General features: G+C 51.7%; 12 protein-coding genes across 12 annotated transcripts; 5 read left to right on the top strand and 7 right to left on the bottom strand.

Annotated features, from left to right (window-relative positions):
• Positions 1-52: 52 nt before the first annotated feature.
• On the top strand, positions 53-2,412 carry TRIVIDRAFT_212690 (uncharacterized protein; the record flags this gene model as incomplete). Its single annotated transcript, XM_014102595.1, has 3 exons — positions 53-291; positions 519-1,021; positions 1,117-2,412. 3 exons carry the CDS (start codon positions 53-55, stop codon positions 1,647-1,649), a joined length of 1,275 nt encoding a protein of 424 aa, XP_013958070.1.
• Positions 2,413-4,898: 2,486 nt separating this feature from the next.
• Positions 4,899-5,198, bottom strand: TRIVIDRAFT_221117 (uncharacterized protein; the record flags this gene model as incomplete). Its single annotated transcript, XM_014102594.1, has 1 exon — positions 4,899-5,198. The coding sequence occupies one exon, from the start codon at positions 5,196-5,198 to the stop codon at positions 4,899-4,901; it is 300 nt and encodes a 99-aa protein (XP_013958069.1).
• Positions 5,199-6,335: 1,137 nt separating this feature from the next.
• TRIVIDRAFT_83155 (uncharacterized protein) lies at positions 6,336-9,183 on the top strand (the record flags this gene model as incomplete). Its single annotated transcript, XM_014102593.1, has 3 exons — positions 6,336-6,567; positions 6,736-8,462; positions 8,526-9,183. The coding sequence occupies 3 exons, from the start codon at positions 6,336-6,338 to the stop codon at positions 8,574-8,576; spliced, it is 2,010 nt and encodes a 669-aa protein (XP_013958068.1).
• A 63-nt stretch (positions 9,184-9,246) lies between these two features.
• On the bottom strand, positions 9,247-9,862 carry TRIVIDRAFT_67516 (uncharacterized protein; the record flags this gene model as incomplete). The annotated part of the gene is made up of 2 exons (XM_014102592.1): positions 9,247-9,687; positions 9,755-9,862. 2 exons carry the CDS (start codon positions 9,860-9,862, stop codon positions 9,247-9,249), a joined length of 549 nt encoding a protein of 182 aa, XP_013958067.1.
• A 1,061-nt stretch (positions 9,863-10,923) lies between these two features.
• TRIVIDRAFT_45257 (uncharacterized protein) lies at positions 10,924-11,649 on the bottom strand (the record flags this gene model as incomplete). The annotated part of the gene is made up of 1 exon (XM_014102591.1): positions 10,924-11,649. The coding sequence occupies one exon, from the start codon at positions 11,647-11,649 to the stop codon at positions 10,924-10,926; it is 726 nt and encodes a 241-aa protein (XP_013958066.1).
• Positions 11,650-12,445: 796 nt separating this feature from the next.
• TRIVIDRAFT_83154 (uncharacterized protein) lies at positions 12,446-13,392 on the top strand (the record flags this gene model as incomplete). Its single annotated transcript, XM_014102590.1, has 2 exons — positions 12,446-12,583; positions 12,679-13,392. 2 exons carry the CDS (start codon positions 12,565-12,567, stop codon positions 13,251-13,253), a joined length of 594 nt encoding a protein of 197 aa, XP_013958065.1.
• Positions 13,393-13,397: 5 nt separating this feature from the next.
• Positions 13,398-14,483, bottom strand: TRIVIDRAFT_89354 (uncharacterized protein; the record flags this gene model as incomplete). Its single annotated transcript, XM_014102589.1, has 2 exons — positions 13,398-13,881; positions 13,961-14,483. 2 exons carry the CDS (start codon positions 14,331-14,333, stop codon positions 13,442-13,444), a joined length of 813 nt encoding a protein of 270 aa, XP_013958064.1.
• Positions 14,484-14,760: 277 nt separating this feature from the next.
• On the bottom strand, positions 14,761-15,835 carry TRIVIDRAFT_89352 (uncharacterized protein; the record flags this gene model as incomplete). The annotated part of the gene is made up of 2 exons (XM_014102588.1): positions 14,761-15,672; positions 15,778-15,835. The coding sequence occupies 2 exons, from the start codon at positions 15,827-15,829 to the stop codon at positions 14,819-14,821; spliced, it is 906 nt and encodes a 301-aa protein (XP_013958063.1).
• A 1,090-nt stretch (positions 15,836-16,925) lies between these two features.
• On the top strand, positions 16,926-17,829 carry TRIVIDRAFT_147410 (uncharacterized protein; the record flags this gene model as incomplete). The annotated part of the gene is made up of 2 exons (XM_014102587.1): positions 16,926-17,354; positions 17,473-17,829. The coding sequence occupies 2 exons, from the start codon at positions 16,926-16,928 to the stop codon at positions 17,827-17,829; spliced, it is 786 nt and encodes a 261-aa protein (XP_013958062.1).
• Positions 17,830-18,919: 1,090 nt separating this feature from the next.
• TRIVIDRAFT_113283 (uncharacterized protein) lies at positions 18,920-21,268 on the top strand (the record flags this gene model as incomplete). The annotated part of the gene is made up of 2 exons (XM_014102586.1): positions 18,920-20,863; positions 20,927-21,268. Coding segments are annotated over 2 exons (2,286 nt in total), but the record flags the coding sequence as incomplete, so codon positions are not given.
• Positions 21,269-21,527: 259 nt separating this feature from the next.
• TRIVIDRAFT_147785 (uncharacterized protein) lies at positions 21,528-22,584 on the bottom strand (the record flags this gene model as incomplete). The annotated part of the gene is made up of 3 exons (XM_014102585.1): positions 21,528-21,590; positions 21,687-22,039; positions 22,146-22,584. The coding sequence occupies 3 exons, from the start codon at positions 22,582-22,584 to the stop codon at positions 21,528-21,530; spliced, it is 855 nt and encodes a 284-aa protein (XP_013958060.1).
• A 1,454-nt stretch (positions 22,585-24,038) lies between these two features.
• Positions 24,039-25,552, bottom strand: TRIVIDRAFT_200188 (uncharacterized protein; the record flags this gene model as incomplete). The annotated part of the gene is made up of 5 exons (XM_014102584.1): positions 24,039-24,504; positions 24,568-24,663; positions 24,727-25,174; positions 25,231-25,287; positions 25,348-25,552. The coding sequence occupies 5 exons, from the start codon at positions 25,550-25,552 to the stop codon at positions 24,039-24,041; spliced, it is 1,272 nt and encodes a 423-aa protein (XP_013958059.1).
• Positions 25,553-26,841: the final 1,289 nt, after the last annotated feature.

Genomic DNA, 26,841 nt, shown 5'->3' with positions numbered 1-26,841 from the left:
GGCCTACGAGAATCCTGGCCTTGGGGATGATGCAGATGATCTGCAGCTGGACATGACGCCGTCATCACGGAGCTCGAACAGAGAGCTGGACCGCACACGGTCGCAGAACGGCTACGGCGTGTCGGACGAGCAGCGCGGCGAGAAGGCGGCGTTGGAGGCAGGACAGCCGGAGAAGGACCCGTATGAAGTTGGCTGGGATGATGGGGATAACGATCCGCTGTGTCCTCGGAGCTTTAACAAGGCGCGCAAGTGGCTGATTGTGCTCATTTGTGCGTGTGGAAGTCTTACCGTGTAAGTTTTGATTTTTGATTCGAGTTGATGTGATTGATATCGTTGTTTGATTGTGTGAGACATGAGAAGAAGAATGAAAGAAGGAGACAGAGACATGCACGCCTTGGTGGAACATTGTGACGCTTGTGTCGTTGCATTTGTCTCACTCACGGCACATTATGTTTAAGTTACTAGCACCAAAGGCAACATAGTTGACTGACATGAAGTTAACCTCTTGTGCATTCCAGGACATGCGCTAGCTCGATATACACCTCGACTTACGTGCAGATGGAGGCCGAATTCCACAACGTGCGTGAAGTTTCCGACCTCGGCCTATCGACATTCGTCCTGGGCATTGCCGTTGGCCCCATGCTCCTGAGTCCCCTGAGCGAGTTCTACGGCCGCCGGCCCATCTACCTGGTGTCGTGGAGCATGTATCTCATCTGGCTGATACCCTCGGCCGTGGCCAAGAACATCGCCACCATGATTGTAGCTCGCTTCTTCGACGGCCTGGCGGGCAGCACCTTTCTTACGGTGTCTGGCGGCACCGTGGGTGATTTGTTTGGGAGACACGAGTTGCAGCTGCCCATGGCAGTATTTAGTATTGCGCCCTTTGTCGGGCCTGCTCTCGGGCCTCTTTTGGGAGGCTTCATCAACTACTTTACGCATTGGAGGTGGACGTACTATGTCCTGCTCATCTGGGCTGGCGTCATGTGGGTTGCAATCGTTCTCCTGGTGCCGGAGACATATCGTAAGCTATACCCCCCCTTCTTCGTATTGCAAGTACACCAGCATGAGAGGAAATATTGGATGACTGACGCGAGAGTTGTGACCTGTCAATTATAGACCCAATATTGCTCAGAAACAAGGCTCGCAAGATGAGAAAGGACACGGGCGACGACCGGTGGTTGGCCCCCTCGGAAAAGACGCAAAAGACAGTAGTCCAAGCCATAAGCACCTCCTTGCAGCGGCCCTTTCAGCTGCTCATTTTCGAGCCCATGTGCCTCAGCCTGTGCATCTTCACCGCCATTCTTCTGGGCATCCTGTACCTCTTCTTTGGCGCATTCCCCCTCGTCTTCGCGACGAATCACGGCTTCAACCTGTGGCAGATTGGCCTTACTTTCCTGGGCATCGGCGTGGGCATGATCCTCGGCATGCTGTCGGACCCGGTGTGGTTCCGCATCCGCATGAGGCTCATGGCCAAGCTGGAGCAGGAGACTGGCGTGCCGGGCGGCAGCGAGCCCGAGTTTCGGCTGCCGTCGGCCATCGTGGGGTCCGTTCTGGTGCCTATTGGCATCTTCATGTTTGGGTGGACGACGTACTCCTCTGTGCATTGGATCGTGCCCATCATTGGGTCGGCTATCTTTGGATTGGGGTGAGTCTATCTTAAGCCACGGTGACGCAGCGTTGCGAATAGTGGGATCCTGCTTCTTGAAACCACCCTCCTTCTTCCTACCCCCCTCGGTCATTTCCCCGTTTTGCTCTCAGTTGCAGGAGCAGTACCTGTTTCCCTTTGAAAAGTAACCCCCCTCATTGGACCTTGATTCGGTGGCTGACTCTGGATATTCTTTTGTAGCAACCTACTCGTATTCACCAGTGTCTTTACGTTTCTGGTAAGTTTTTTTCATCCGCAGGATTCCTGACTCATGCCAGACTAATTTCAGCAACACGTACTGACTGATGGATTGTTTAGGTCGACGCCTATCCCATGTATGCCGCCAGTGCCCTTGCCGCCAACGCATTTGTGCGCTGTTCATTCGCAGGTACGCCAAGTCAATGAGCTGTTAGGCTTTGTAGGAAGCTGTGACGTGATGCTAACTTGATGGTCTTGCAGCTGTGTTCCCCCTATTCGGTACACAAATGTATAACAAGCTTGGATTCCAGTGGGCGTCGTCGCTACTAGCGTTCCTAACCGTGGCCATGATGCCGTTCCCGTACCTCTTTTTCAGATACGGCAAGAAGATTAGGAGCAAGAGCAGATTTGCCAAGTCTTAGGAGGCGGCTACTTGCTCTTCCTGTGAATTTGGAGGTGGCTTGAAGGGGGAGGACAAGCGGGGAGGTGTACGATGCATCGTAATCGTACCTGTATGGGAGGGTAATACTAACACCAGGACATTCTGGGATAATTCATTAATGAGGCGTATGGGACAAGGCAAGAATGAAAAAAAGGAGAAAAGAGAAAAGAGACAAGATGAGATGCTGGATTTGTTTGGGCTATGGACTGTCGGATAAGGCACCTCGTCTCGGTTTGATCCCGAGGCCGCAACATGAGATGAGCGAAATGACGGATACGACTTATAGACAATGATACTAATAAGAGAGAGGAAAAATGGAATATATCACACCGATGAGGGGACGACCAATCGAATAAGAAGAGTTGCTGCTTGGGAACAGGGATTGATGTGAGTCACGGGCGTCTGCATGAGCGTCTCTGGAAGTAAAAGAGTGAGCACGCGTCAGTTGGGACGCAAGGGGGTTTACTATGGAGAGAAGGACGAGACTTGCCAAGACCAAAGAGAGGAACCACCTCGTGAGCTGTGTGGTGGCCTGGTCGTGTGGCTTGCGGAGAATGGTGGCCAAGCCGTGAATGGCTTTTTTGGGATACATGAAGCTGGCGTTTAAAAGCTGGAAGAGGGACATAGCATTTTGACATTTACACAGAGATGAATCAATATGGGTTCTAGGAGATAAGAGTAGTAACTACATACTCGTACATGTAAGGAAGAGAACTAAATACGTACTGTGCTTGATATAGTGAGTGACGCTCGTCGAGATTCGCTGGATTTACAGTCCTAGTTTCTACTATCCCTGATTTGACAGCCCATGGCACGGCAGGGTGCGGAGCTGAGACTAAAGGACCAATAGAGACGCTCCTGTGATGCGCAAGGGCAGAACTGGGCCTTTTTTTTTCTCTCTGTTCGAGTCTTTGCCTTTTGGGGGTGGTGGGTTGCAGCAACTCTAGAACCTGGATGCGGGTGATACGGCCTGCGGATTACGCAGCACAAAATGCCCATGCAATTGAGCTTCATGGAGCGGTGGAATGCCGTGGCATGTGAGACTGCATGTAAGGGGGACATGGATTATCCATGTGAGAGAGACTGGAGAGTTTATGCCGTGTTTGAGACAGGTGGACAGCGTAGAATGGGCCTGAAAAGCAGGTTGCTTGGAAATAGACAATGAGCAACCCTCTCAGGACAAGGACATGCAGGTTTTACAACAATGAGGAGGCAGGGCAGCTGGGCATTGTTGTTCGAAAATGCTAGCAGCCTGCACGACTCCTGAATAGGGGGTTAGCTACGGAGCACATTACTCCATATTTCGTATACAATTTGCAGCTGCATTTGCATTGACACACATGCCTGGGGGGGTTTCGTTGAATGTGCTTGTTCAGGACTCGGCGCGGCGTGGCTCGGGAACTCGGTTATCGCTGATCGAGCATGGGGAGGGGGTTCCGAGGATTTTCGTGTTAGCGGTGGAAGCCCGTCAAGAAGACTTTTTTTCATTTCTTTTTCTCTTTAAGTTTTATTTGTGGGTATGTATTCCTGGCTGTCTGTGTTGGCATCTTTCGTGGGTTGAGTCTGCTCTCTTGTAAGTGCCAACGTCCCCCCTTCAGCCTTGGTGAGGAGCCGCCGTGTCCATCTTGTTGGGCAGAGTTTTCCCATCTCATGAATAGAAAGAAAATTTCTCCCTCCGTCCACCCGTCCCCCCCGGCTTGACACATGCAGCGAACCTGCATTCGCAAGCCCAAAAAGCAAATAATGGCACCCCCTGGCTTTGGAGCTTCTGGATTGGTGCCTCGCCTTGGCCGCACCCACCGGCGAACCCCAGAATGGCGGCCGCGGTTGGGACTAGAGCAACTAGGGGAGTACCTTGTGCTTGTGAGGCTGGGGAGCGTCCATGCCATGTACATGTAAGGTAGACGGCATGTACAGGCGGGTTTTTCGCAACCGGGATGCAGCTTGTTGGAGTGGTCGTCTGCTGGAGATGTTGGTGCTTGCAGACCCTCACCGGTGAGGGCATGTGGGTAAAGGATGGAGGTGAAGAGCCAGGCTTGAAGGGCTTGAAGGGCTTGAAGGATCACAGCCCGCCCCTCTTGGAAACTTGGCAAATCACTGCCGCAATCTAGTGATTGAGCTGCAGCCGTGATGCTGTGCGAGGGCCTGTAATCAAAGCGACGGCCACACGCGACACTCCCAACGCCTCCAATGCCTATTGAGCAACTCGAGGATTGTTGGGCGGCCTGCAATTGGCCCGGCAAGCCTCAATGCAGCAAGGCATGGATCATTGATTGCAGTAGGTTCTATGTACGAGCATGTATTACAGTTCCATTGAGTCGATTCGGCATACTGTAAGCCGGTACCTGGTTCGTCCACCCACCACCCGTGCTTGCGGCTGCGCCCAAGTACCAGCTACCGGCCAACCCAACATTAGTCCAACATTGCTTAGTAGCAGTAGCAGCAGTAGCACCCTTGGGCCGTGGCCACTCAGCGTCCAGCTGATTCCCAAACAGCCCCAAGCGCCGCCGCCACCGGCCCAGTTCGGGCCAAGGCCTGGAGCAAAAACCCCGCAGTCCTGCCTGCGTTACGGGGGATCCCCAGCGGTCCAGCCCACTAGCCCACAGCTGCCCACTAGCCACCCAGCCTGTCGCCAGCGGGACTTGCAGCGGTGCCTCCAGCGGGCTCCAGCGCCCAAGAGACGCGCTGCGCTGCCGCCCTGGCGCCCACCATCGCCCGCTGCAATTGCGAAATGCCCAGGGCAGTGCCGTTGCGAACCTCGCTCGAAATTCTGACTGAGCTTAACCCGACGACTAAGCAAACGTCGGCCACCTCTGACTCCCTCTCCTTGCGCCTCAGCTTTGTCTTTGTCTTGCTTCTTGCTGGGCGTCGCTCTTCCACCAAACCGTCGGTTGCCGTGGCCAGCAGCTGCATTGCATCGCTGCCAGCGGAAAGGGGGCCAGCCGCATAGGCGCAAACGGGCCCTTTGCCGCCATCGCCGCCATCGCTCCGGCGTCATCCAGCCCAAAGCCGCTGCTGCTCGCATGCCTCGTTGCTGCGCGCCCTCATCTCAGCTTCCACTCCTCGGGCCCGATCCTCAGAGCGCCGTGTCGCCTCCCGCCTGGTCCTGGTCTGCGCATCGCTCAACCCCCAATGGTGGGCGCGGCCAAGCGTATGGGTAACGGGTAGCTGCTTCTACATCTTCCTCGCTCTCTCTACCTACTCTCAGTCTCCCTTGGGGAACAGACCCCCCCTCTCTCACTCCCATCTTTTCTCGTCCGTCTCTGCGCAGACGCGGCGTTACATCTTGTCTCTCGAACCTGGGCCGATCGATCACACCCCCCCGTTATCCGAGAGGACAGATCCTGCCCGGCTGCGCTTCCGCGTTGGAATTCACTGGCCTCCATGCCACCGGCGCCGCCGCTCTATTGATTCTGCCGCCTTGTCACACGACCAGACGCCCTCTTGTGTGCTTCACGAATCACAAGTGCCCATTGGCCCTCGACCGCTGTAAGAATACGAACTTGGCCGACCCCGACATATTTGGCCCTGCCTGTCGCTTTCGGCCGCCCGTCCGATCAACTCCCGGGAGTCCACACGGATCGTCCCTCCCGCGACCGGTCAACACATAACTGTCTCATACATACCGCGCATACAAGCACGAGCAGCGTCGAGGCTCTGCTTTGCTTCTTGCTTCTATTTTCTGCCCTCTTGCTCAGCTCGGCTTGGTCCAGCCCAGTTTGGCCCGGCTCTCTGTCATTCGTCCGCCTGGGTCTTGCCAGCTGCATATATCCCTGGCACGCTTCAAGCCACTGTGGATCGCTCTTGTTTTAATCGCACATCCCCAAGAAAGTAACAACCGTGTAACTATTAGGCCCTTGTTCGCTCGTGCCACGAAAGCCGTGCGTTGGTGTGGTTGATCAGCGCAAGAGTTGGATGGATTGGGGGAGACGAGACTTCTGGGGAACGGAGCCCGATCGCCGCCCTGATTTACAAAGAGCAACGCGGATTGCTTGATCTGCTGTGTATGCGCCAAGGAGGGGCTTTGTTATTATATAAAGGCCCGGCAAAATGCCCCAAGACATGGAGGATAACGGGGCAGACGTCTCAGATCCTGTATCCGAGAACGAAGAAGACTCGGAGACTCTGCTGAAAGACGAAGACGAGAGAATGGCCGACCCAATGGCGGCCAATGGTTCTTACGACGATAAGAAGAAGTATGATCCTAAAGATCCTTTGAGGCCACGGCGGAAGAAAGCAAGGAGAGCATGCTTTGCTTGCCAGAGGGCACACCTGACTTGTGGTGCGTCTTTCTTGGGAGAACAAACCCGCCCCGTCCTCCCCCTTTCCCCGGCTGCCCCCTTTGCCAACCCATTCCTTGAAAGTCCAATTGGACTCTTTGGTTTTTTTCTTGGCTGTGTTAGCCTTTACCGCCGTTGGTTAGCTGTGACTAACATTTGATTTGATGTAGGAGACGAAAGGCCGTGTAAGCGGTGCATCAAGCGTGGTCTTGCCGATGCTTGCCAGGATGGTGTGCGCAAAAAGGCCAAATACCTGCACGATGCCCCCCCAGAGGCTCTTCGACCCGTCCTCGGCCCAAATTTCAGTCCTCCCCCTTCTGCAAAGGCCAACGGACAGCGCCATGATTCTATTCACTCCGACAACAACGTTCTTGGGACGGCCCCTGGCGACGGCTTCCTATCGCAGGGCAACGCCGCGTTCCCTGTCTATCCAAGCGTCAGTCAGCCGCCGGTGGCCATACCTGAAGCCATCCACCTCAATCCTCAGGCATCGCCCATCTCGCCATCCTTCCACAGTGCCTCTGCAGCAGGCCAGGCCCATATGGGTAGCATGCTCCAAGGAAACACCATGGACTTTAACGCGCTGTTCGACCCCAGTAACCCTGCGCTCTACAACTTTGATCTCGAAGGCCTAAATTTCGGCAGTCAATATGCTGGATGGGAGTTTGGCATTCTGAACAAGATGGGCCTTGGTGCCGAGACACCCCCAAGAGAAAATTCAATATCACAAACTCCAAAGACTGAGGCGGGTTATGCAGCCATGTTTGGCAACGGCAGCGGCTCGTATGACGCCGCCATGATGGGTGAATATGCCGGCATGGATCTTGGCGGCTCGAATATATACACCCAGGGCAACCTTCAGCATGGCCTCCCTCACGCATTTGCCATTGCTGCCGGGCCCAATAGCTTGGCCAGCCCCAGCACCGACGCAACTGCCAGCCCGCAGGCCATAATGGATGGTTCTCCAAACCCGGCGGCAACGGGATTCCCTGGCTTGCCAAACATGGCTGGGGCCCCGCGTCTCAAGCCGAAGCAGGACAAGATGGTGCAGTCGATTCTCGGCAAGAGGCAGCGGGACTCTGCATCCATCTACGCAAGTGTCAAGGAACCCTATCCTTATGTCGCCGGATTCCACAACATGATATCTGTCCTACGTAACCGACTGCCTCTGAGCAAGCTGTGGAAGATTGCCCAGTCGCTGGGAGAAATCCGACCCTCGTTCATTTCCTGTACCAAGGATTTGACGCGCGAAGATCTCATTTTTATGGAGAAGTGCTTTCAGCGGACACTTGTTGAGTTTGACGACTTTTTGCAGCATTGCTGCGCGCCGACCATTGTATGTCGACGCTCCGGAGAGGTGGCAGCCGTGAACAAGGAGTTTGCGGCGTTGACAGGATGGCCCAAGGAGGTGCTCCTGGGCAAGGCGCCTAACCGCAACATATATACCCGATCCTCAGACGAGAGCACAGATGATGGCGACAGCCTAGCATCGTCTGGCCAAGTGACGCCCGCTGCCAAGAACCAGCCGATGCATGCCAATAACAACACCAATAACGTCAACGCACGGCCGCAGCCTGTCTTCTTGGGCGAGCTACTGGATGACGACAGTCTTGTCGAATTCTATCGCGACTTTGCCCAGCTGGCGTTTGAAGACAGCCGAGGCAAGGTGCAGCGTAGCGGCCGGCTGATGAAGTATCGCACGCAGGAGATGCTGGATGCAAAGGAGATGCTGGGGCCTCAGAGACATCCTAGGACAGGCATCCTGAGCAATCGTGTCACTATGATTGACAGTGAGCACGGCATTTCCCGCATCGAAAAGGATGGCAAAGTGGATTGTACATACTGCTGGACGATTAAGCGGGACGTGTTTGACATTCCCATGATGATCATTATCAATGTGAGTTCTTATCCCCCCCTACACCTAAAGCTTGGCAGTAACCAGTATGCTAATGATTTGCAGTTCTTGCCCCGATATCACCCCAACCAGGAGCCACATCAGCTCGCTGTATGATGCCACGGGTCGCCCTGATGGGCACACACTCTATACGTTAACCTTTTATGCATATAAGGTGTTGGCTTTGCTGTTACATTCTTGCTTTTCTTTTCAACGTTTTGCCGTGGACTGGGTGAGGTAATGCATGATACGTCTTTACCCCTAAAACAAAAAATCGGTGGGCTATGGGCTAGATTTAGGACTACTTTCTTGTTTCTATTGTCGTTCATGGAAAGCACGAGACAATTCGTGACGGGTATGATTTCTGGTTTGGATATTTGCTTTTTTTTGCTATGACACGAAACTTCTAATGACGAGAGGGGATTACTTGGATGATACCCGCGTGCGCAAACACACACACATACACACAAAACACACAACGCATACCTACACACATTCTCACAACACGTACATCTAGTATATAGGTGTGACTGGCCAAGCGGAGGATTGTCTATTTTGGCCGGTATGATGCTATTGGTTATGTTTTTTTTTCTATTATCCAAGAATATTTTCGGTGCTTCTCTCTCTCTCTTTCTCCAGATTTGACCTGTCTATAGTGATGCCATCCAAAACTTGTATCCTCTCCCTCCCATCTTGTGTAATAAAGTAGCCATCTTTGTCCTTGACACGCAAACCACAATAAATTTAAACCAAATGAACAAAAACAAAAAGACTCAAAAAAAATCATCTATAAAGGCTTGACAAACCACTCGGCATCCTCCTTGCTCCCCTTATCCCACGCCCACCCTTCCCGCGCAAGACTCTTCTTGGCAACCTCGCAGTCAACGTTGATATCCTCGATGAGCGCCTCCAGGCTCTTGTAGTCCTTCTCCTCGCGGATAAAGCCCAGGATCAGGAGACGCATGTGGGCATCGTAAAAGTCGCGCCCGAAGCCGTGCAAGATGTGCACCTCTGCGCTGCGCACGGTGTTCTTGTAGAACGGGTTGTAGCCGATGGACATGACCATGGGGAAGACGGTGAATGCGCCGGACGGGGCGGACGCGGGCTGGTCCGGGTGGGAGTCGGGCAGGGCGAGGGAGGCGTAGCCGAAGTAGACGCCGGAGGGGATGTTTGCGATCCAGGGGGTGATTTTGTCGTCGACAGGGAGGTTGGCGGTTGGGATGCCGAGCTTTGGGGGTTGTTTGTGTGAGATGAGATGAGGATTTTAGGGGGGGGGGTGCTTTTTTCTTATTTACCTCTTTGGAGCCGCGGCCGAAGCCGGAAATGACTTTGCCTTCCATTTTGTAGGGGTAGGGAGACTCGGGGCCGGCTTGAGGGCCAACGATTTCGGGGCGGGACGACATGATGATGGGTGTTGTTGTTGTTGTTGGTGTTGTTGGTGAGTGAGTGAGTGAGTTTGAGTTGAGTTGAGTTGAGGCCGGATGAGTCAAATGGCCGATGAGAGAGATGATAACTGTGAATGCGCCGGCAGCTCGCGGACACGGAGTTTCCTCAAAGACACTATTGTAGAACCTCTACTATGCTCTTCTTCTATGCGTAGATCCAACAGGATGCACAAAACCCAGATCGCGAAAGGAAGAGACCCGATATATGACTGTTTAAAATTGGCAGATATCCAAGTGTCCCGCCGCCTTTGGAGGGGCTTCCGTAAATTATGCCTTATCAGCCGCGCGGGATTTGCCTGGAGAAAACGATCGCGTGCGAGACGGGGGCGCCCAGATGGGATGGCGGGGCAGAAGCCAAAGGAACCGGGATTTTTCTGGCTTTGCTTTTTTTCTTTCTTCAGTCTTCTGGCTGGTTCAGTTCGGCCTTCGGTCGCGGGGCAAGTCCGGAGACGGGTAAGCGCACGGCGTTTCTTTGCCGCAGGATTCAAGGGTTTGGAGGAGACTTGTGACTCTTTTTTTTTTTTTTTTTTTTTGGTATGTTTAATGGTCTTCGTTATCAGTTACAAGTGAAAACGAGGTCTTTATTTTGCAATTGAAATAGATGGATGTTTTGGAGGTATCATTTGGATGCAATTTCAAAACTACGTGTAAGCCATCTTTGCTGACCAATGGCCCAGCAATTCCGAGGTCAAACGCCGTGCAAATTATTAAGCTGCCGTCATTGTGTGTACATATCATTCTGTTGTTCCCTGTTCCAAGCAAAACGCGCAACGGGTCTGAACATTGGGTATTGCAATTCCAATTCTGACGAAACCGAGCCCAAACAATGGCTCTCTGTCAGCGAGTTTAGACGAAACTCTGCGTATGTATACATAGCAAAAGAGCGTCAAAGGAGAAAAAAAAAAGATGAAAAGAAGAGAGCAAAGAGGGTATTGATTCTTGATAGATTCTGCAACAATGCAGCCGTGACATGTTTGAAAACAAAACAAAACATAAGAAAAATAAACATATTCCCCTTTTTACTTTTGCTCCTCCTTAGGCTCCTCCTTAGACTCCCACTCGGTTCGGCCAAGCCTGATAATGTCGCCCTGGCCGAGCACCCAGAACTTGCTCGGCGCCTTGCCCTCGTCGGCCAGCTGCGTGGCGCGGATGGCCGCTCGCGCAATCACCTCGGCATCTTGCGCAAAGCTGTCCTTGAGCCCGAGGAAGCCCAGGCCACGCGCAAAGGTCATGGCGAGGCCCTCGGCGAAGCGCTTGTCCTCGCGCTCGCCCAGGATGAGGCCCGGCCGCACGATGATGCCGTGGTCGAACTCGAGCTCCCGCACCGTCGTCTCAACGCCCTTCTTCATCTTGCTGTAGGGCGACGTCGACGCCAGGAAGCCGTCGGAGCCGACACTGGAGATGAAGACAAAGGTCTTGACGCCGGCCTGCTTGGCTGCCCGGGCCACCTCGACGTTGAGGTCGTGGTCAATCTTCCACTGGTTCTCGATGCCGCCGGCGGCCGCGCGGGTCGTGCCGATGGCGGAGAAGGCGACGTGCGGCGCGGGCGAAATGCCGGTCAGGGCGGCGGGCCATTTGGTGACGTCGGCGTCGATGATGGAGTTGAGATTGGGCGAGGTGGCCTTGGGAGGACGGCGGCCAACGGTGTGGACGGGCTTGAAGGGGCCGGTTGCGAGGAGGTTGGACAGGATGTAGGAGCCAACGAGGCCGGTCGAGCCAAAGACGGCAGCAGAGTTGGAAGCCATTGTTGAGATTTTGGATTGATTGATGGCGATGGGTTGTGTGGAAAGGTCCTGGAGGAGTGGCAACGAGAAGAGAGGGAAAGCTAGGAGTTATAGTGGGCAGAGGACGAGAAAGCAGCTTGGGCACCCATCATATATACCTTAAGATATGCGTATGATGGCATGGAGTTAAAAATGAATGCGGCCCGAAACGCCCGGACTTCTGGAATGATTGGGTCCATATCTGTTTGATTTCCGCCCGGCCAAGCGAGAAGGAGAAGGGCAACATCTAATCAACAGCTAATACCATGTGATACTCGGGCTGGTTCGACGCGGAGCGGAGTTTTACAGGTACTCCCAGGTACCTACACCAATTGGTTAGCCTGGGTACATGTATTAGGGTACCTATTATTTGCCTGCTACTAATTGAAGACATCGTATTAAAGGTACGGGATGTTCCGTGACGTGATTTGGAGATGACGTTCGAGGCATTGGGTCGCTGCAACTGGTGGAAAAGCCGGACCAATTACGCCCGCTTTTGTCTGTGCTGTGCTTGTGATGCTGGTCAGGATTATATTACATTGGATGTCGAGGACTGTTTACCCTTTGGGGAACTGCACGAGCTGCAGGAGCTTAACCTTGAGCTGTAGCCGAGCTCCCTGGTCTACGGAGTACAGCGGTCCATCAGCAGGGGACATCTGCCTATCGTTCGGCGCTATCAGTGCCCCTCCAAGGCTCCAACTGCCCTATTGGTGGTGCCCCTCCATCACTGCTAGACGCATGTGGGCTTGCGACAGCATCTCTGCCTGCGACGACTGAAGCTTTTGCATCAAAAGTCCGCCAGCGTCACAGCAAATTACATGCGCGCAGCCTCATTGCGAATCGAGAGTTACCATTACACCGACTCGTGTACACCTGCACACGCAAGCTTTGCCCACTATGGCCACTCAATACGAACGTATGTGCACAATCCCACCTCCATCTCCCTCTTCCTCTCATCTCCATAGGTATCTGAAGAACACGCCGTTTGCTAAAACACCACAACTTCTCCAGTCGAGCACAATGTCGAATTCTCCGAGCCTCGCCGCGCAGGTCGCCGCGTCGACATGGCCTCCTTCTTCTCCCTGCTGAACCAGCTCGACGAGCCCTCGACCGTGCAAAACCCGCACAACAACCCGCACGCCACGCCCACGCCCGTCGACACCGCCGCGCTCTTCCGCCTGCTGCAGAGCCAGATGCAGACGCTGCTGACGACGGCCCCGACGACGGACAACCGCAACTTTCTCGAGGAGCTCATCAACTCGCTCGAGGACGACATCCACGACCCGCCCACCAGGCTGCAGGGCGCCAGCCAGGAGTTTGTCGACATGCTGGACCGCGTCAACAGGAAGAAGCTTGACAAGGAGGACGACTGCGCCATCTGCAAGGTACCCTATCTGGAAGACGAGTACTGCCTCGTTGTAGAGCTGCCGTGCAAGGGAAAGCACCGTTTCGATCTGGAGTGCGTTGGGCCTTGGCTGCGAAGCAAGGGAACATGCCCCATGTGTCGGGAGGAGGTGGGCAAGAAGAAGGAGGTTCCCATTGTGGAGGACGACGAAGAGGAGGATGGTGATATGATGTATGCGTAATAACGTTGAGCATGGTAGAGTTGGGCGTATTGGAGTTTCTGTTAAAGCTTTATTGGGGCGGGATGGATTTATGAAGCTATGGCTGCTCATGACATAGAAAGCGAAATAATTATGGGCTGCCACATTTGGCCTATGCGAGAAGGAGGAGAGAAATATCCATGTATATTTTTTTGTTGATCTAAGATAGCCTATGCCTCCAGGCTCTTCATCACTTGCAATGCCTTCTCTGTCCTCTTCTTGGCCTCCGCGCTCGCGTTGGCACTCAGCTCTTCCAATCTTTTCTTCCAAAAGCCCCACCTCTCCTCGTTGAATCCCGGCTTGGTTTCTTCAATCAGTTTGCCCGGTCTTAATGACTGGGTGGCTTGTGACTCAAGCTGGATACTCTTCTGTGTCTCGTCGTACAACACCTTGCCGGCCTGGGTAATCCACTCAGAGGTTGTGATCAAGTATGTGTCTCTGGCCTCGTCAGTCGATAGCGGCTCTTCTAGCCCGTCGCGAAGCTCCCATAGGGCGAAGTTCGTCCAAGATTGGACGGAAGCGCTGAGAAGGCGGGCGGCGAAGGAGTTGAGGGAGAGCCACTGGGCGATTTTGGTGGCCTGGTCGGAGGAGCCGTTGAATTCAGGGGAGCCTAAAGATATAATGATAACAATAGTTAGCAATGCTGTTGTTTCATTATGTATTTTTTTTATTTTTATTGATTAACTTACCGTTCCACGCCTCTCTCATGACGGGGCCAAACAGCGGCATGTCGGCCCACAGTTGGTGCTGCGACCCCCAGATCTCGACGCTTCCGCTCTGCTTGGCGTTGAGCGCCTTGAGGACCTCGACGAGGCTCTGGAGTCGCGCATCGTCGAGGGGGATGCGTTTGGCGACGTCGATGAGGAGCGTCCACAGCGACCAGAGGAAGCCCTCTGCCTCGTCGTTTCGGGGGCACAGCTTGTCGAGGCCATCGGCTGTGGCTTGGGCGCTTGCGGAGCCGTTTATGGAGGCATCGAGGAGGTCGGCGAGCTGGGACTGAGTTTCTGGGGTGAAGTTGTAAGTGGTGGTGAGGGCGCGGAAGTCTATGGGGGAGGTGGACATGTTTGCTGTGTGAAGGCGCGCGCGCAAACAATTGTAGGCGAATTGTTGTTGTAAGTGGGAGTGGGAGTTGAAGTGAAGAGACGCAGTTTGAAGGATGAACTGATGCCTGCTATTGGCGTGCGTGTCGTCTGGAGGAGGTTGAAACAATTTAATCCTCTGCCTGCGAGTTGTCGAGCGACATCCACGTGTCAGTCGCAGAGGCAGCTTGGCAGAGCTCATCCAATGGCGCATTCATCATCAACACGCTGCGTCACCAAAATTGATTGCGGCGGGGCAGTGTTTTGCCTTGGAGGGGCTCAAGGACAAACGAGTATACCGAGCACTAACAGCTTCAGTTCGAGCCAGCCAATTGACGCTCGATCTCACGGCATCTGGGGAGAAGCAGGACGAAGAGCGCGGCTAGGCGAGGGAACTAAGCCTTTCAACACCAATTCACATGCGGCAGGTCAGTAATTGTTAAAGTCTAGGTATCATTATGGATAGATCTACGCAATCGTCATCCTCATGCCGCCGTTGGCGCACACGACGCTGCCCGTCGTCCACCCGCTCTCCTCCGTGCACAGCATGTCAATCGTGCCCGCAATCTCGTCGACAAACCCGGGCCTCCTCCCGCCCATGCTCTGCCTCACCAGCTTGTCGAACCTGTCCGCCTCGTCGCCCGCCTTGCGCAGCACCTCGGCCTCGCCGTCGTACGCCATCAGCGGCGCCGTGTCCACGTACGGCTGGTTGCGCTTCCAGAACGTCGGGCCAGCCTCGGCGTACATGTCGCCCCAGGCCGGGCCCGGGTTGATCGAGTTGACGGTTGCGCGCTCCGACAGCTCGCGCGCCCATGTCCGGGTCATGACCTCGAGCGCGCCTTTACTGCCTGCGTAGACGGACTGGCCCAGGTAGCCGATCGACGCCGAAACGCTCGAGACGTTGACGATGCGGCCGGAGCGGTCGGTGGGCAGGTGAGGCGCCACGGCCTGTGTCAGGAGCAGGGGCGCCAGGACGTTGATTGCGTAGACCCGTGTGAATTCGGCCTCGACAATGGGTCCCTTTTCGGCGTCGTTCATGAACTGGTTGGACGACACGCCGGCGTTGTTGATCAGAATGTCGACCTGGAACTTGCCGTCCGGGTTGTAGCTGTGGAACAACGTCCGAGCGGCCTCCACGATGATGGGCGCTGCGGTTGATGCCTGGCCGAGATCTGTCTGGACCGACTGGCTGTGGATCTTGTGCTTTGATGTGAGCTCCTCGACCAGCTGCCGCGTCATCTCCTTGGATGAGTCTGAGGTGAAGGTGATGAGGACATTGCTACCCTTGGCCGCAAGTCGTCTGGCCACTGCTGCTCCAATGCCTGTTGCCTCATGAATTAGTAGGCGGTTTTGTAGAAGACGAAGACGGCGTCACATATCGCCGGTGTGGGACTCTGTGTAAGCGTAATGTCTCAAGGGGAACCAACCTCGCGAGGCACCGGTGACGATGGCCAGCTTTCCCTCATATGGTCGTGCCATTTCAGTGATTGTGAGTGAGTTTGATGAAAAAAGATTCCAGAACAGAGTCTCCTCGATCTCGTTCCTATGCCGTGGACACCTATTTCAATGAGTCGGGCATCGTCCATCGCCAGGCCGAATATATGTCCATAACCCCACCAACGATGCCCCGCGGCCTGATTCTCCGTATACTATTTCTCCATAGAAACTCCGCTGCACATGTCGTCATTGGAGCGCATGGGACGGTGGGATAGTCAGGGGAGAATCAGTCGTTCGGTTTGGCAAATGGCGGGATAACTATCGATGGGCTATATCCCGAGGTGGCGTCCGTGTCATTCGCTCCAATCAGCGTCTCTTCACCGTGCTTACATGATGATGGTCGAAATAGTTCGGTTGGTGGTTGTTGGAACGTTGGAAAACTAGTGCTTCTGACTTGCTGCAGACTATACGGAGTAGATAGTACTAGTCAATCCAGCCTTTCATCTCTTCATGGATTTCTATAAAGAGACCCAGAGATCCATGTGTCCTTTGATCCATCCTTAGCTGTCAGCCCTATACTAGACGGCAGCTAATTGACTTTTATTTTTTATTTCTCCAACCCCTGTCATCATTACCGACATGAGTCTGACTGCCTGCTGACCTGTAATAACTGTACATATACCGCATCAGTAGAAGGCTCAGAACCCTGCCGGATTAGGCAAGTGTAGTCCGCCAATGAAATATCCTGTCGTGATACGCGGACGCTTGATGCATACCAACAACCTTGAAGCCAAACCAACAAGGCTCTACTTTATCTTTCATAAGTCGCCTCATTTATAAGCTAAATGCTCATTAATAATGATGAAAAGTCCCTGAATGATGACTTGAATCATTCTATTGATAGAATCCGCTCCTAGGATGCAGACGAAAGGGGATGTTACAGAGTGGGCAGGGCAACGGGTGAGTCGTGGTGGCTTGGCCGCGAACTCTTATAAATAAAGCGTCGATTTCGTCAAAAGTAAATAGAAGAAGGAGAAAAGGAGGAAAACCAAAAGACTCACCAAATTCTGATTCTTCTCCACAAGAACTCGATAGCACGCACAAGACATATTCATCAAGCACTCCCCGTGTAGCAACAATGGCTGTCATTTCTTCTCCTCTCAAGCCTCATATTCTCCTCATCCCCGGAGCATGGCACCCAGGCTCAACCTTGGACACATTTGTCCGATCGTTGGAGGCAGCAGGATTTTCCGCTGAAGCCGTCTCACTTCGCAGTGTTGGAACTGCAGGCATCTCTGTGCAAGACGACGAAGCACAAGTGAAAGCTGTGCTCACACTTCTCGTCGATGAGGGGAGAAATGTCCTCATAGTCGCCCATTCGTACGGGGGCATGGTGACATCGGGACTCGTCGCGAACCCTGGTCTAGATAAAAGGAGCAGAGAAGCGCTGGGATTGCAGGGGGGCGTCGTTGGCATTGTGTATCTGGCGGCTCTTATGCCTCTGCAGGATGAGTCGATCACTCAACTTGGAAATGGGCAGTTGTCGCCATATGTTAATAGAGACAAGGTGAGTGGTAACTACTGTTGCTTCCCTCTTCATATTTTTCGTCTTGGCAGATCAAAACTAGTATCCTTTTTCTTCTTCTTTTCTCTGTGTTGATAGTTCTGACTTTCTTTAACCCCAGGCCGAAACTGAAGGACTCCTCTACACGCTAGATGAAGAAGAGACCTTTTACAACGACTGTTCAGCCGAGATAGCTCGCAGCGCTACGGCGATGCTAAAGCCACATTCCGTACGAGCCATGCAGTCAGCGCCGTCAGCGGTAGGATGGCAAGACAAGTCCTATGATGGTCGCCGCGCGTACATCCGCTGTCTTAAAGATAATGCGCTGCCTGTCAAGATACAAGATCACCTTGTTGCTCGATCGGGAGTCGAGTGGGCGGTAAAGACTCTGGATTCTTCGCACAGCCCGTTTCTGTCGATGCCAGATGAGTTGACGAGGACGCTGGAGGAGATTATAGAGGAGTTTGCAAAGAATTGAGCGTTTGGGTTGAATGTACAAGGGTCCTTGAACTAGGCGTTCCAGCAGTGATATCTACATAGTCATTCTTGAAGGACCGGGCTTTTTGTAGTAATCCATGTATTCAGCGTAAATAGTTTATCTTTGTGATGACAGAAAGAAACCAAGCAACGCGAGGCATGACTATTTGTCCATTCGTTTGACCGTGTTTTCCCAACCATGCCAAGCCTTGTTTATTATTAAAGATTCCTTCATCAGCTTCCTATTTCGTGGGAAATTGTGAACGTCTAGATGTCGCTTTCGATAACTGTGGCACATAATGTTTTATTATAAAGTTGTTAAACACTTATCGGGCTGCCTCTTTGGATGGAACGCCTGCCTGACACCTACATTCAAATGATGGTGTGATAATATATACGCGCTGTCAAATGCCGACCAACAGGATTGTGAGCAATCGGTGTTGGTCCCGATTCATCGCGATCGTGCATAATAGATTGCGCCCTGCCTAAACTGAGGCTGAGTCCATTGAAACAAAAGCGTTCCAAAGTACATATGTACTCTGTACATCATCTAGATCCTCAATTACGCACATCCGCGCTCCTGAGAAAATCGAAAAGAGAACGATTACCCAATAACGCATATTCCGCGCCAAGGCTACGTATATGTAGAAGCTCTACTAATGTATTGGCACTGCTGTCGATGTATTTTCAACAACACTGCATTCAGTTTATGTGTGCTGCCGAAATATCCAGATGGCCTCTTTAACGGCCGCTGGCTGTGCTCAAGACCCCTGCAACTTATCATCGGACTCTCTTAAAATGCCTTGTAAGCCTCCCGCGCTATTGCTGAGAACCACTCACACCACCGTCGCAATGGCATCCTGGCATCTGCTTGCGATAAAACCATGAGAGATTCCCTTGTATTCCCGCTAGTTTGGATGTAGATTATTGTGGTTAATTCATTTTATAACTTTTAATATTTACAGCAACTCGAAGCCATGGATTCTAAAAGACGACGCGACGACAACTCAGATGAGGGCGATCCTGGTTCATCAGACACGCTCAACGTTGCAAATGGACATAAACGCCGGAAAACAAATCACGCCGTTAATCTCTGCCAAGAATGCAAGCTGCTTGACATCGACGGTCTCTTCGGCAAAGCCTCTAAAGACTTCAAGAGAGCCAGAAAAGGTCTAATCAAGCGCCCTTCAAAACTTTACCACGGGCGCGACGCCGGTCCTTTATTTTACGGAGATGCCTTCTTTGCGCATTCTTTCGGGAGTCGCCTATCGGCGAGGGCAACCTGCCCTTTATGCCGCTTCTTTTGGTCAATGAGGATCCAACCGGATAAGCGTCATGCAAAATACAAGCTTCTTGGGTTTTGCAGCAGCGAGAGTTGGATATTTGGCCTCTCAAAATTGAAGAAGAGTCCTGCTTGGCACAATGCACGAGATACGGTATGGATGGGTGTAGTGCCAGATGTTCCGTCTATACCAATGTCGGGTCATGGCGATAATTGGCTGGATAAAGACATCCCAGCTGTTGGACCAATTTACCTTTTGCAGCCTGGCAATACCAAGGAGGATATTCCCGCGTTATTAGAAGCGAGGCATCTCAGTGAAACAGCCGATTTCACTGTTTTACAAGAGTGGTTCTCATTCTGCCAAAAATGGCACTTGAACTCCTGCAGTCGACCGAATAAGGGCGATACCCTTACTCGAGGATTTCGTGTAATTGACTGCGAGAAGGATCCGCCAGCAGTGGTGGAAATGCCCTGGGGAGTTGAATATGCCGCGCTCAGTTATGTCTGGGGTCAACGACCGGAAGACTTGGTTGACTGGCCCGCAACAGTTCTTGATGCTGTTGCGGTATCTCGTAAATTGGGATTGCGATACTTGTGGGTTGATCGATTATGCATCAACCAGTCTGATCCTGTGGAAAAGGACTATCTCATAACCCGAATGACTACGATTTACGAATATGCCGAACTCACTATTGTATCAGCCTCTGGGTCTGGGGCCAGCGATGGTCTCCCTGGGATACGATCGATGCCTCGGAAAAGTCAACCCAAGATTCTACTAGAAAGTGGGAGTCTTTTAGTTTCTGCACTCCAAGATCCCCGCCAAGAGATTCTGGCATCCGATTATTGGACGAGAGGATGGACATACCAGGAAGGTGTCTTGTCGAACCGACGTCTAGTATTTACTGACCACCAGGCGTATTGGGAATGTCGTTGCATGGCTACCCAGGAGAGCCTTCAGATGCCTTTAGACTTGGTTCACAAAAATCACATTTTCGCGGAGAATGCCACCGGTTCGCGAAGGAGAGAGATGCCGCCTCAGATACCCAATGGACAACATATGGAGGACTATATTTTGGGAGGAATCTTCAAGAGTGAGACGTCTGGCGGAGATTTAGAGATTGGCAATCATCATCGAGACGTTATACAAACCGATGAATACCGGCTGGAATATGGGTTTCCTGCTCCGGACGAAGCATCTATTGGATCGCAACTACGAGCCCTGGATGATCACATCCGTGCCTTTTCCGCGAGAAAGTTGAGTCATGGCGGAGATTCACTCAAAGCATTTCTTGGCATCGCCGGCATGTACAGAGACAAGAGACTGTGTATATACCTTGGCATTCCAATGTGGATGGACGACATACTATGTGACTTGACGGGTTCTTATATCACGTTTGCCCTTTCGGTCTGTTCATGGTACCATCGCAGCGGCACAGAGCATCAAATGTTCATTGCCGAAGAGTGTCCTCGCAGAACGCATCTGCCATCCTGGACATGGGCAGGGTGGCAAGGGACGGTATCATGGCGAGCTCCGCCTTCAGACGAGCACAGCGTCTTCATGAGCGATCTTATCACAGCAGAGTCACTGCAGATTCACCTGGTATGGGCGGCAGATCTGTATCTAAGATCGGCATGCGAGCCGGTGTGCTTACGGCTGCTTAATCTGTATTCCACGGAGGTGTTGGAGGCGGAAACCCCTACGCTACTTGAAGTACGGAACCCTCTGGTATTGAAGTATACGGTGAGGCATGAAGTCAAAGGAAGCTGGGAATGGAGACGTTTAGCTGGTAGAGCGGGCGAAACCCGCCGCTACCAGGCCGAACGACAAGAATGGGATAAGAAGTGGTACCGCATCGCCGGCAGGCTTGCTTGTGTCAGCATGTCCATTTCAATAACAGAAGAAGATTGGACTCGAAAGCACGATACTGGGGAGCTCATCAGCGTGCTCATTTTTGCAGCTCAACGGCCCCGTGCAGAGCATGGCAGGGCAAGGTTTTTGACGCTGCGGAGGGTTGAGTCTGATTCGTTTGAGACGCGGTGGGAGAGAGTTGGGACCCTGCAGTTAACGATTCCGGAGGTCGACTTGGATAGGTGTTTTACGAATGAGGAGTTTCTGAGGAGGATTCCTGTGAGAGAGTGGAGAGGTGCAATTGTCATCCAATAGGGGTTTACTTGTAAGAAGGATGTATTTTGGGTGAATTGAATTAACCTTAAAAATTATAATACCGGACTTAGGAATAATGTGACGTGCGTCCTAGAAAAGAACGCCTTTGTCTTTTCACTACAAAGCTTCAAAGTAAATCCGCAACTCCGCAACCCTACCTCGGTAAACCTCGTCTGCTCTCTTCCAGTCTCCTTCAACATCGTTAAATGTGAGCTACACCATTTTCACAGTATGTAATCTCACCTCGCTTTCCTCAGGACCTGGCTGAGTTCTTGGCCAGGACGTCCAAACCTTGGTCATTAGACATCATCGCATCCTGAAAGGGTAGGCCGGATTAGCATGCTGTTCGAGTAAATCTATATACCTATTAAAAGTGACGTATCATGTAGATGGGAATCATATGTAAACTCACAAGTATCCCTACTGGTAGCCACCGCGTCACAAACCAAATAATTCCGCTGTACGCCCCTCTCCATACTATTCCGTTTCTGCCACTCGCCACGATATCTGGCACGATAGAATTGACGAGCTCATGTGTAGACCCTCCTTTGGGGCCGAGCTCATTCTTGGCCCACTTGGTGATTGTCTCAAGGATAGTGGCGTAGTAAGACGTTGCGGGAAGATCAGGAATCGGCTCATTTGCGTGAAACGGCGTGGCGACGGTGCCAAGCAGGATGGTTACAACGCTCACGCCAAAGGGGGAAAGTTCCAAGCGAAGCGTCTCGGATATGCTGTTGATGGCAGCTTTAGAGGAGGCATAAGTTCCTGAGAGAAGCTGCTGCGTTAATCACTGTAATTTGTAGCCTTATTGTTACGGATTCGGAAAATGAGTGAAAACGTAACAAGATATCATCTATGCTGGATGGCTTACCAATCCACGGAGTGTTGACTACAGAACCGACAGAGCTCATGTTGACCACTCGGCCTTTGCTTTCGATCAACTGCCCGGCAAATGCCTGAACAGTTCTCACCACTCCCCAGACATTCGCATTGTATAGGTTTTGCGCCTTGTCAATGTCCACGTCTAGAATTGGCATCGTGTATCCAAATCCTGCGTTGTTCACCAACACGTCTAGACCGTGTCCAGCCTCCTCGACTGACTTTGCGGCCCCTGCAACGGACTCATTGGATGAAACATCCAGGGCTATTACAGACACGTTGGGGAGGTTGCTGAGCTCAGAGGGGATCTTGGAAGTATTGCGTGCAGTAGCAAAGATGTGGTGGCCTTGCTTGGCGAGAGTGAGCGCGAGAACGGCACCAATGCCGTCGGCAGAACAGCCGGTGATGAGAATAGTGAGTTTCTTAGCCATGGCTATGCGATGATGGGTAAGCAAAACAAGAGAAAAATGAACCGCATCTAAATTGAGGATGGATAGCGGCCATAGTGGGAGGAGAGTGCTGCGCTGCGATAAATGCGAGATTTTCAATCTTCAATCCTTCCGCATTCTTATCCCATTTCGCTACAGAGTTACAGTACTGGTACAGGGGAATGCACTTTGACTACCAAGAAATCCTCCCGTCACTCTCCATCGGCGTTGGCTCGCGACATGTCCTAACCGAATCTCGCTCGCCCCGTGTCATTCCCCTCAATTGTTTAGCTATTATTACTTGATTTCGCAGCTGTCGCCGGGGTTGGGAACTTCTCCGCAATTAAAACTGGGCTCAGCGTGAGGTAGATTCATGTGGTCTTGACCGTGTTTCATCTCGAGCTTGAAGGATTCAAAGGAACAAGCCTACAAGGAACCATTCAAGTGACTAGAATGGCGACGTGACAGCGCAGCAAGGAAGCAATTTCATGAATAGCCCCACGTTGATAAACATCCTGATCGCTTGGAACAAACATGCTACTGCGACATAGACGGCAACCAGGATTGCGGGAACACCAACCAGGGTCAGCATCTTGGCCTCGAAGTGCGTGCTCTCGGCCTTGGATGACAATTGGCTTCGAGATGGTTCCGCTTGTGTAAAGCAGAACCAACAGCGGGAGATCCTTGCCGATAAGGTTCGACTCAGCTATTTTCCTCAGATTTTGTTCACTTGTTTTCTGGCTGGGCAGTCTTGGACCCGATGTACATGAATCGTATCTATAAGTTGTTCAACGCATCTGTAAGTTTAGATGAAGATACAGTTGGATTCATGAACCATTCATTCATGCTATATCTGGTGCAAATAAATTATTTAATGCAACCAGCAAAGGCAGCGTTCTCTGAGAGAAAGATTGGCTTCAAGGGAGCTAAGGTGGTTTACCATACTAACAGATACATGTACAGCTAACCATAGGCAACGCCCCTTATCCACAGCCGTAACGACACAGACGAGAGGAGGCCATATTTACCATCAACCTGCCAATGCCCTTAGCGGCCGAGTAAGTGCCTCAGTAGCGACTACGATCTTCCCGCTAGCGCTGACATGGACGAGACGGATCTGCTCCAACTTTTGGATCTGCTCCAGCTTTTTTGATGAAGATGGCCAGCCTTATCGTGACCAGTAGGGTGCTTCCATGTGTGTGCTAATATCATCTCAGGTTTGAAAATCAACTTAATAGCACATACCATGTGCCATAGATGGGATCTTGTACAGGTGTTAATGGTTTCCACATGGAGGAAACTACACTCAAAGTGTAACAATAGCTCTTATTATAGTATCTAGCCCACGCCTGAATGTCAAAATATATCACATCAATAAAGTGAATGGGTCACACAATGAAAAGGGAAAGGAATAATTAAAATGCAAAGAGATATTGAGTCGCAATATGCAGCCGCTTCTAATCCATATGCTCGGGATGAACCTCTTGCGTAATATCAACGTTTCGGACGATTCCATTTGCAGCCGTATTTGCCAACTCGGGTACTCCATTCTCGTCTTTGACGCCTCCCTGAATCTGCACTACTCGTGACGAATAGCTGCTGGATTCGTAACTGCCGGCACCTTGTCCGTGAGATACGAAGCTCTCGAGATTTCCCTCTGAAGCAACCTCGTTCTCATAGGTCGACTCTTTGGAGTTGTCCCTGTTTACATTGCCTTGGGCAAGTTGAGGGCCACCACAACGTCCGTTGCCGCCCTTCTCAATGTCTCTATCGCCTCCTTCGTCGCCGCCTGCGCTGCGGTGTCTGCGGCGTATTATGGATATAAATGCCTTCCATGCACGACTTGGGGCGATGTGCTTCTTGCACATATTCTTGAAGGCGGGCACGCAACAGCCTATCAAGGCGACGTTGTTTTCGACAATGCTGTACAGACACGCTTGTTAGACGGAACGGTGGGATGTTAATGGCTGGCGTCACACTACTTACATGCAAATAAAGAGTTGGGCTTCTAGCCAGGTGAGGTCCGGCGTACCAAGCAACTTAACACGAGCCCAAAGTGCAATGATACTGGCGATAACTCCCCTGTTGACCCTGTATTAGCGCACACACACATACTTGTTACCACGGTCATAGTTGAACACCTACATCAAGGCAGTGAAGAAGACGGCGCACAAGGCAATGCGTCTTCTGAGGGGCATGTTGAGCCTCCACAGTATCGGTAGTGGTAGTACGAAGATGGCTATGTCGATGAAGAGGGCCAACCCCCCCTGAACAGGTCCCCAATATACGAGCTTGCCGGGATTCCCATTGGTCAAGAGTGTTGTCCAGTTCTCACCAGGTCGTGGCGCCGCAAAGGCAATCTCGAGAAATTCGCCGGCCCAGTAGTCGAGAACGAGGAGAACCATAACAATATAGACGGATATGCGCATGGCCCTATGCGCGGAGAAGATTTGAAGATAGAGCAGCAAGATGGCAGCCTTGGAGAAGAAGATGGCTGGACCAAGCAACATGCCAAATGAGAAGATGAGCTTCATGTATGTTGCAGTGTACCAGCATATAGGGACATTCCACTGGTGCCGTGCATACCTATTTACTGTTAAAACAAGGTAAGCATTTGTCCGCAAAATTTGCGCCATGAGTGCAAGATACCTGACAGAAGAAGTCCTGTATAGGCCGCATTGAGAATACAGCCGATGATGGCAAAGTCTGTGGTGAGGTAGTCAGCTCGCATTGTATTGTTAAGTATTGCTCAGTACCAAGACTTACAGTCTACCAACTTGAAATTGCGCCAGTTCATCCATATCCGTACAGCAACAAATATTGACGACCATGTGAGCATGACCACCGCGGTTGCGACGATACCTCCCGCAAGTGATTCAGGGTTGACGAAATTAGGGACGACACCGGGAGGAGGTATAGCTGCAGGGAGTTGGCAGAGATCTGAACCTGCGGGTATTGTGAGATTGCTCATTTTGTCTACAGGTTGTTTCTTCCTCTGTGTTTGTCTTGATCGGCTTTTCTTTTATTCCCTAGTTGAGGCTACTCGAGAGCAGCGGTCTCCCGCTTGTCGTCTGCTGTCGTGAAGCAGCAGGTCTGAAGCGGTGGATTGATGGGTTAGTATTTCCCGAGCATCAGACGATACCAGCCAGAAAATATATTGCAGTTACATCCGGGGCAATAATAGGCGAATGTTGATGAATAGAGTAAATGTAGCGGACAAGCAGCCAGTTCGCCCCTCCGGAACCGAGGCATTGAGATCCCATTCTTTTTAAATCTTCAGAGAGAAGCAGCTAGTCTTTGGAGAGTTACAGCTGATGAATCAAGGCAGATTGAATGAAAAGTTAAAAAAAAATAGCAGTGGTGTTGGTTGAATAACAGTGTGGAAGGCGTTTTACGTATTAGCCGATTCAGCTACTCTCAAGCCCCCAGAGCGTCTATATTCAAGCTTCTTTCACCGATAAAAATGTTTTCATGTGACTGATATATTTGAAGAACTGAAAACTTTCATAGTGGTTCATACAGACCGCTTTGATGCTGTTCCCTTACAATTTATAAGGTATTTGCTTTGGTAACGGTACTACATCGAGCTGCGAATGAGGCGGGAGTGAAATATGAAGATAACTGAGACTTGGATCTTCAAACTGCCTAGCGCGATCGGCTTTGCCTTCTCATTTTCTTCTTCTCCCTTCTTCGCACGTTGGTGTTGGTGGCTTGCAAGCTGGTGCGGGGGATGTGTATGTGTGCATGTTCCGGATTAGATATGGAGTGGCCAAACTCAAAAGTAGGAAATCGCCCAGACTCGGGGATGTTTTCAGCTAGAATCAAAGCTGAAAATCAAATGCAAAGGATATGAGTATATAGAAGAGCAATCCAGCTCTGGTGTAAGCCAAAGGTATGTTGCTAGGAGCTGAAACCATATACAGAGAAGCTTTCCCCATACCTCTAAATAATAATAGCAATTAATACAATCTACTCATATGGGTATGATTAATTGGGCATAAATTTCACGTTGGATGATCCGCAGAGCTTATTTCATCTCATCAATCAAGCATCAGACTCACCTATAAATGCTCCACGTGTACTCGATCGTGTCTCGTATGAACCTTGTACGTTACAATAGATTCAAGCACAGACCTTGCTGCAGATTTCCATTACCGGGGCACCGGGTACGACTTGCTAGTGTCATTAGCACAACACCAAACTGATTCACTTGGCAGGTCACGTCGTACATGACAAAGGCATGGACCAGACAGATTCCCG

Source organism: Trichoderma virens (genome assembly GCF_000170995.1).
Source record: "Trichoderma virens Gv29-8 chromosome Unknown TRIVIscaffold_5, whole genome shotgun sequence".
Taxonomy (NCBI): domain Eukaryota; kingdom Fungi; phylum Ascomycota; class Sordariomycetes; order Hypocreales; family Hypocreaceae; genus Trichoderma; species Trichoderma virens.
Note: the sequence above shows the minus strand (reverse complement) of the source record. Positions and strands in the feature narration are given on the sequence as shown.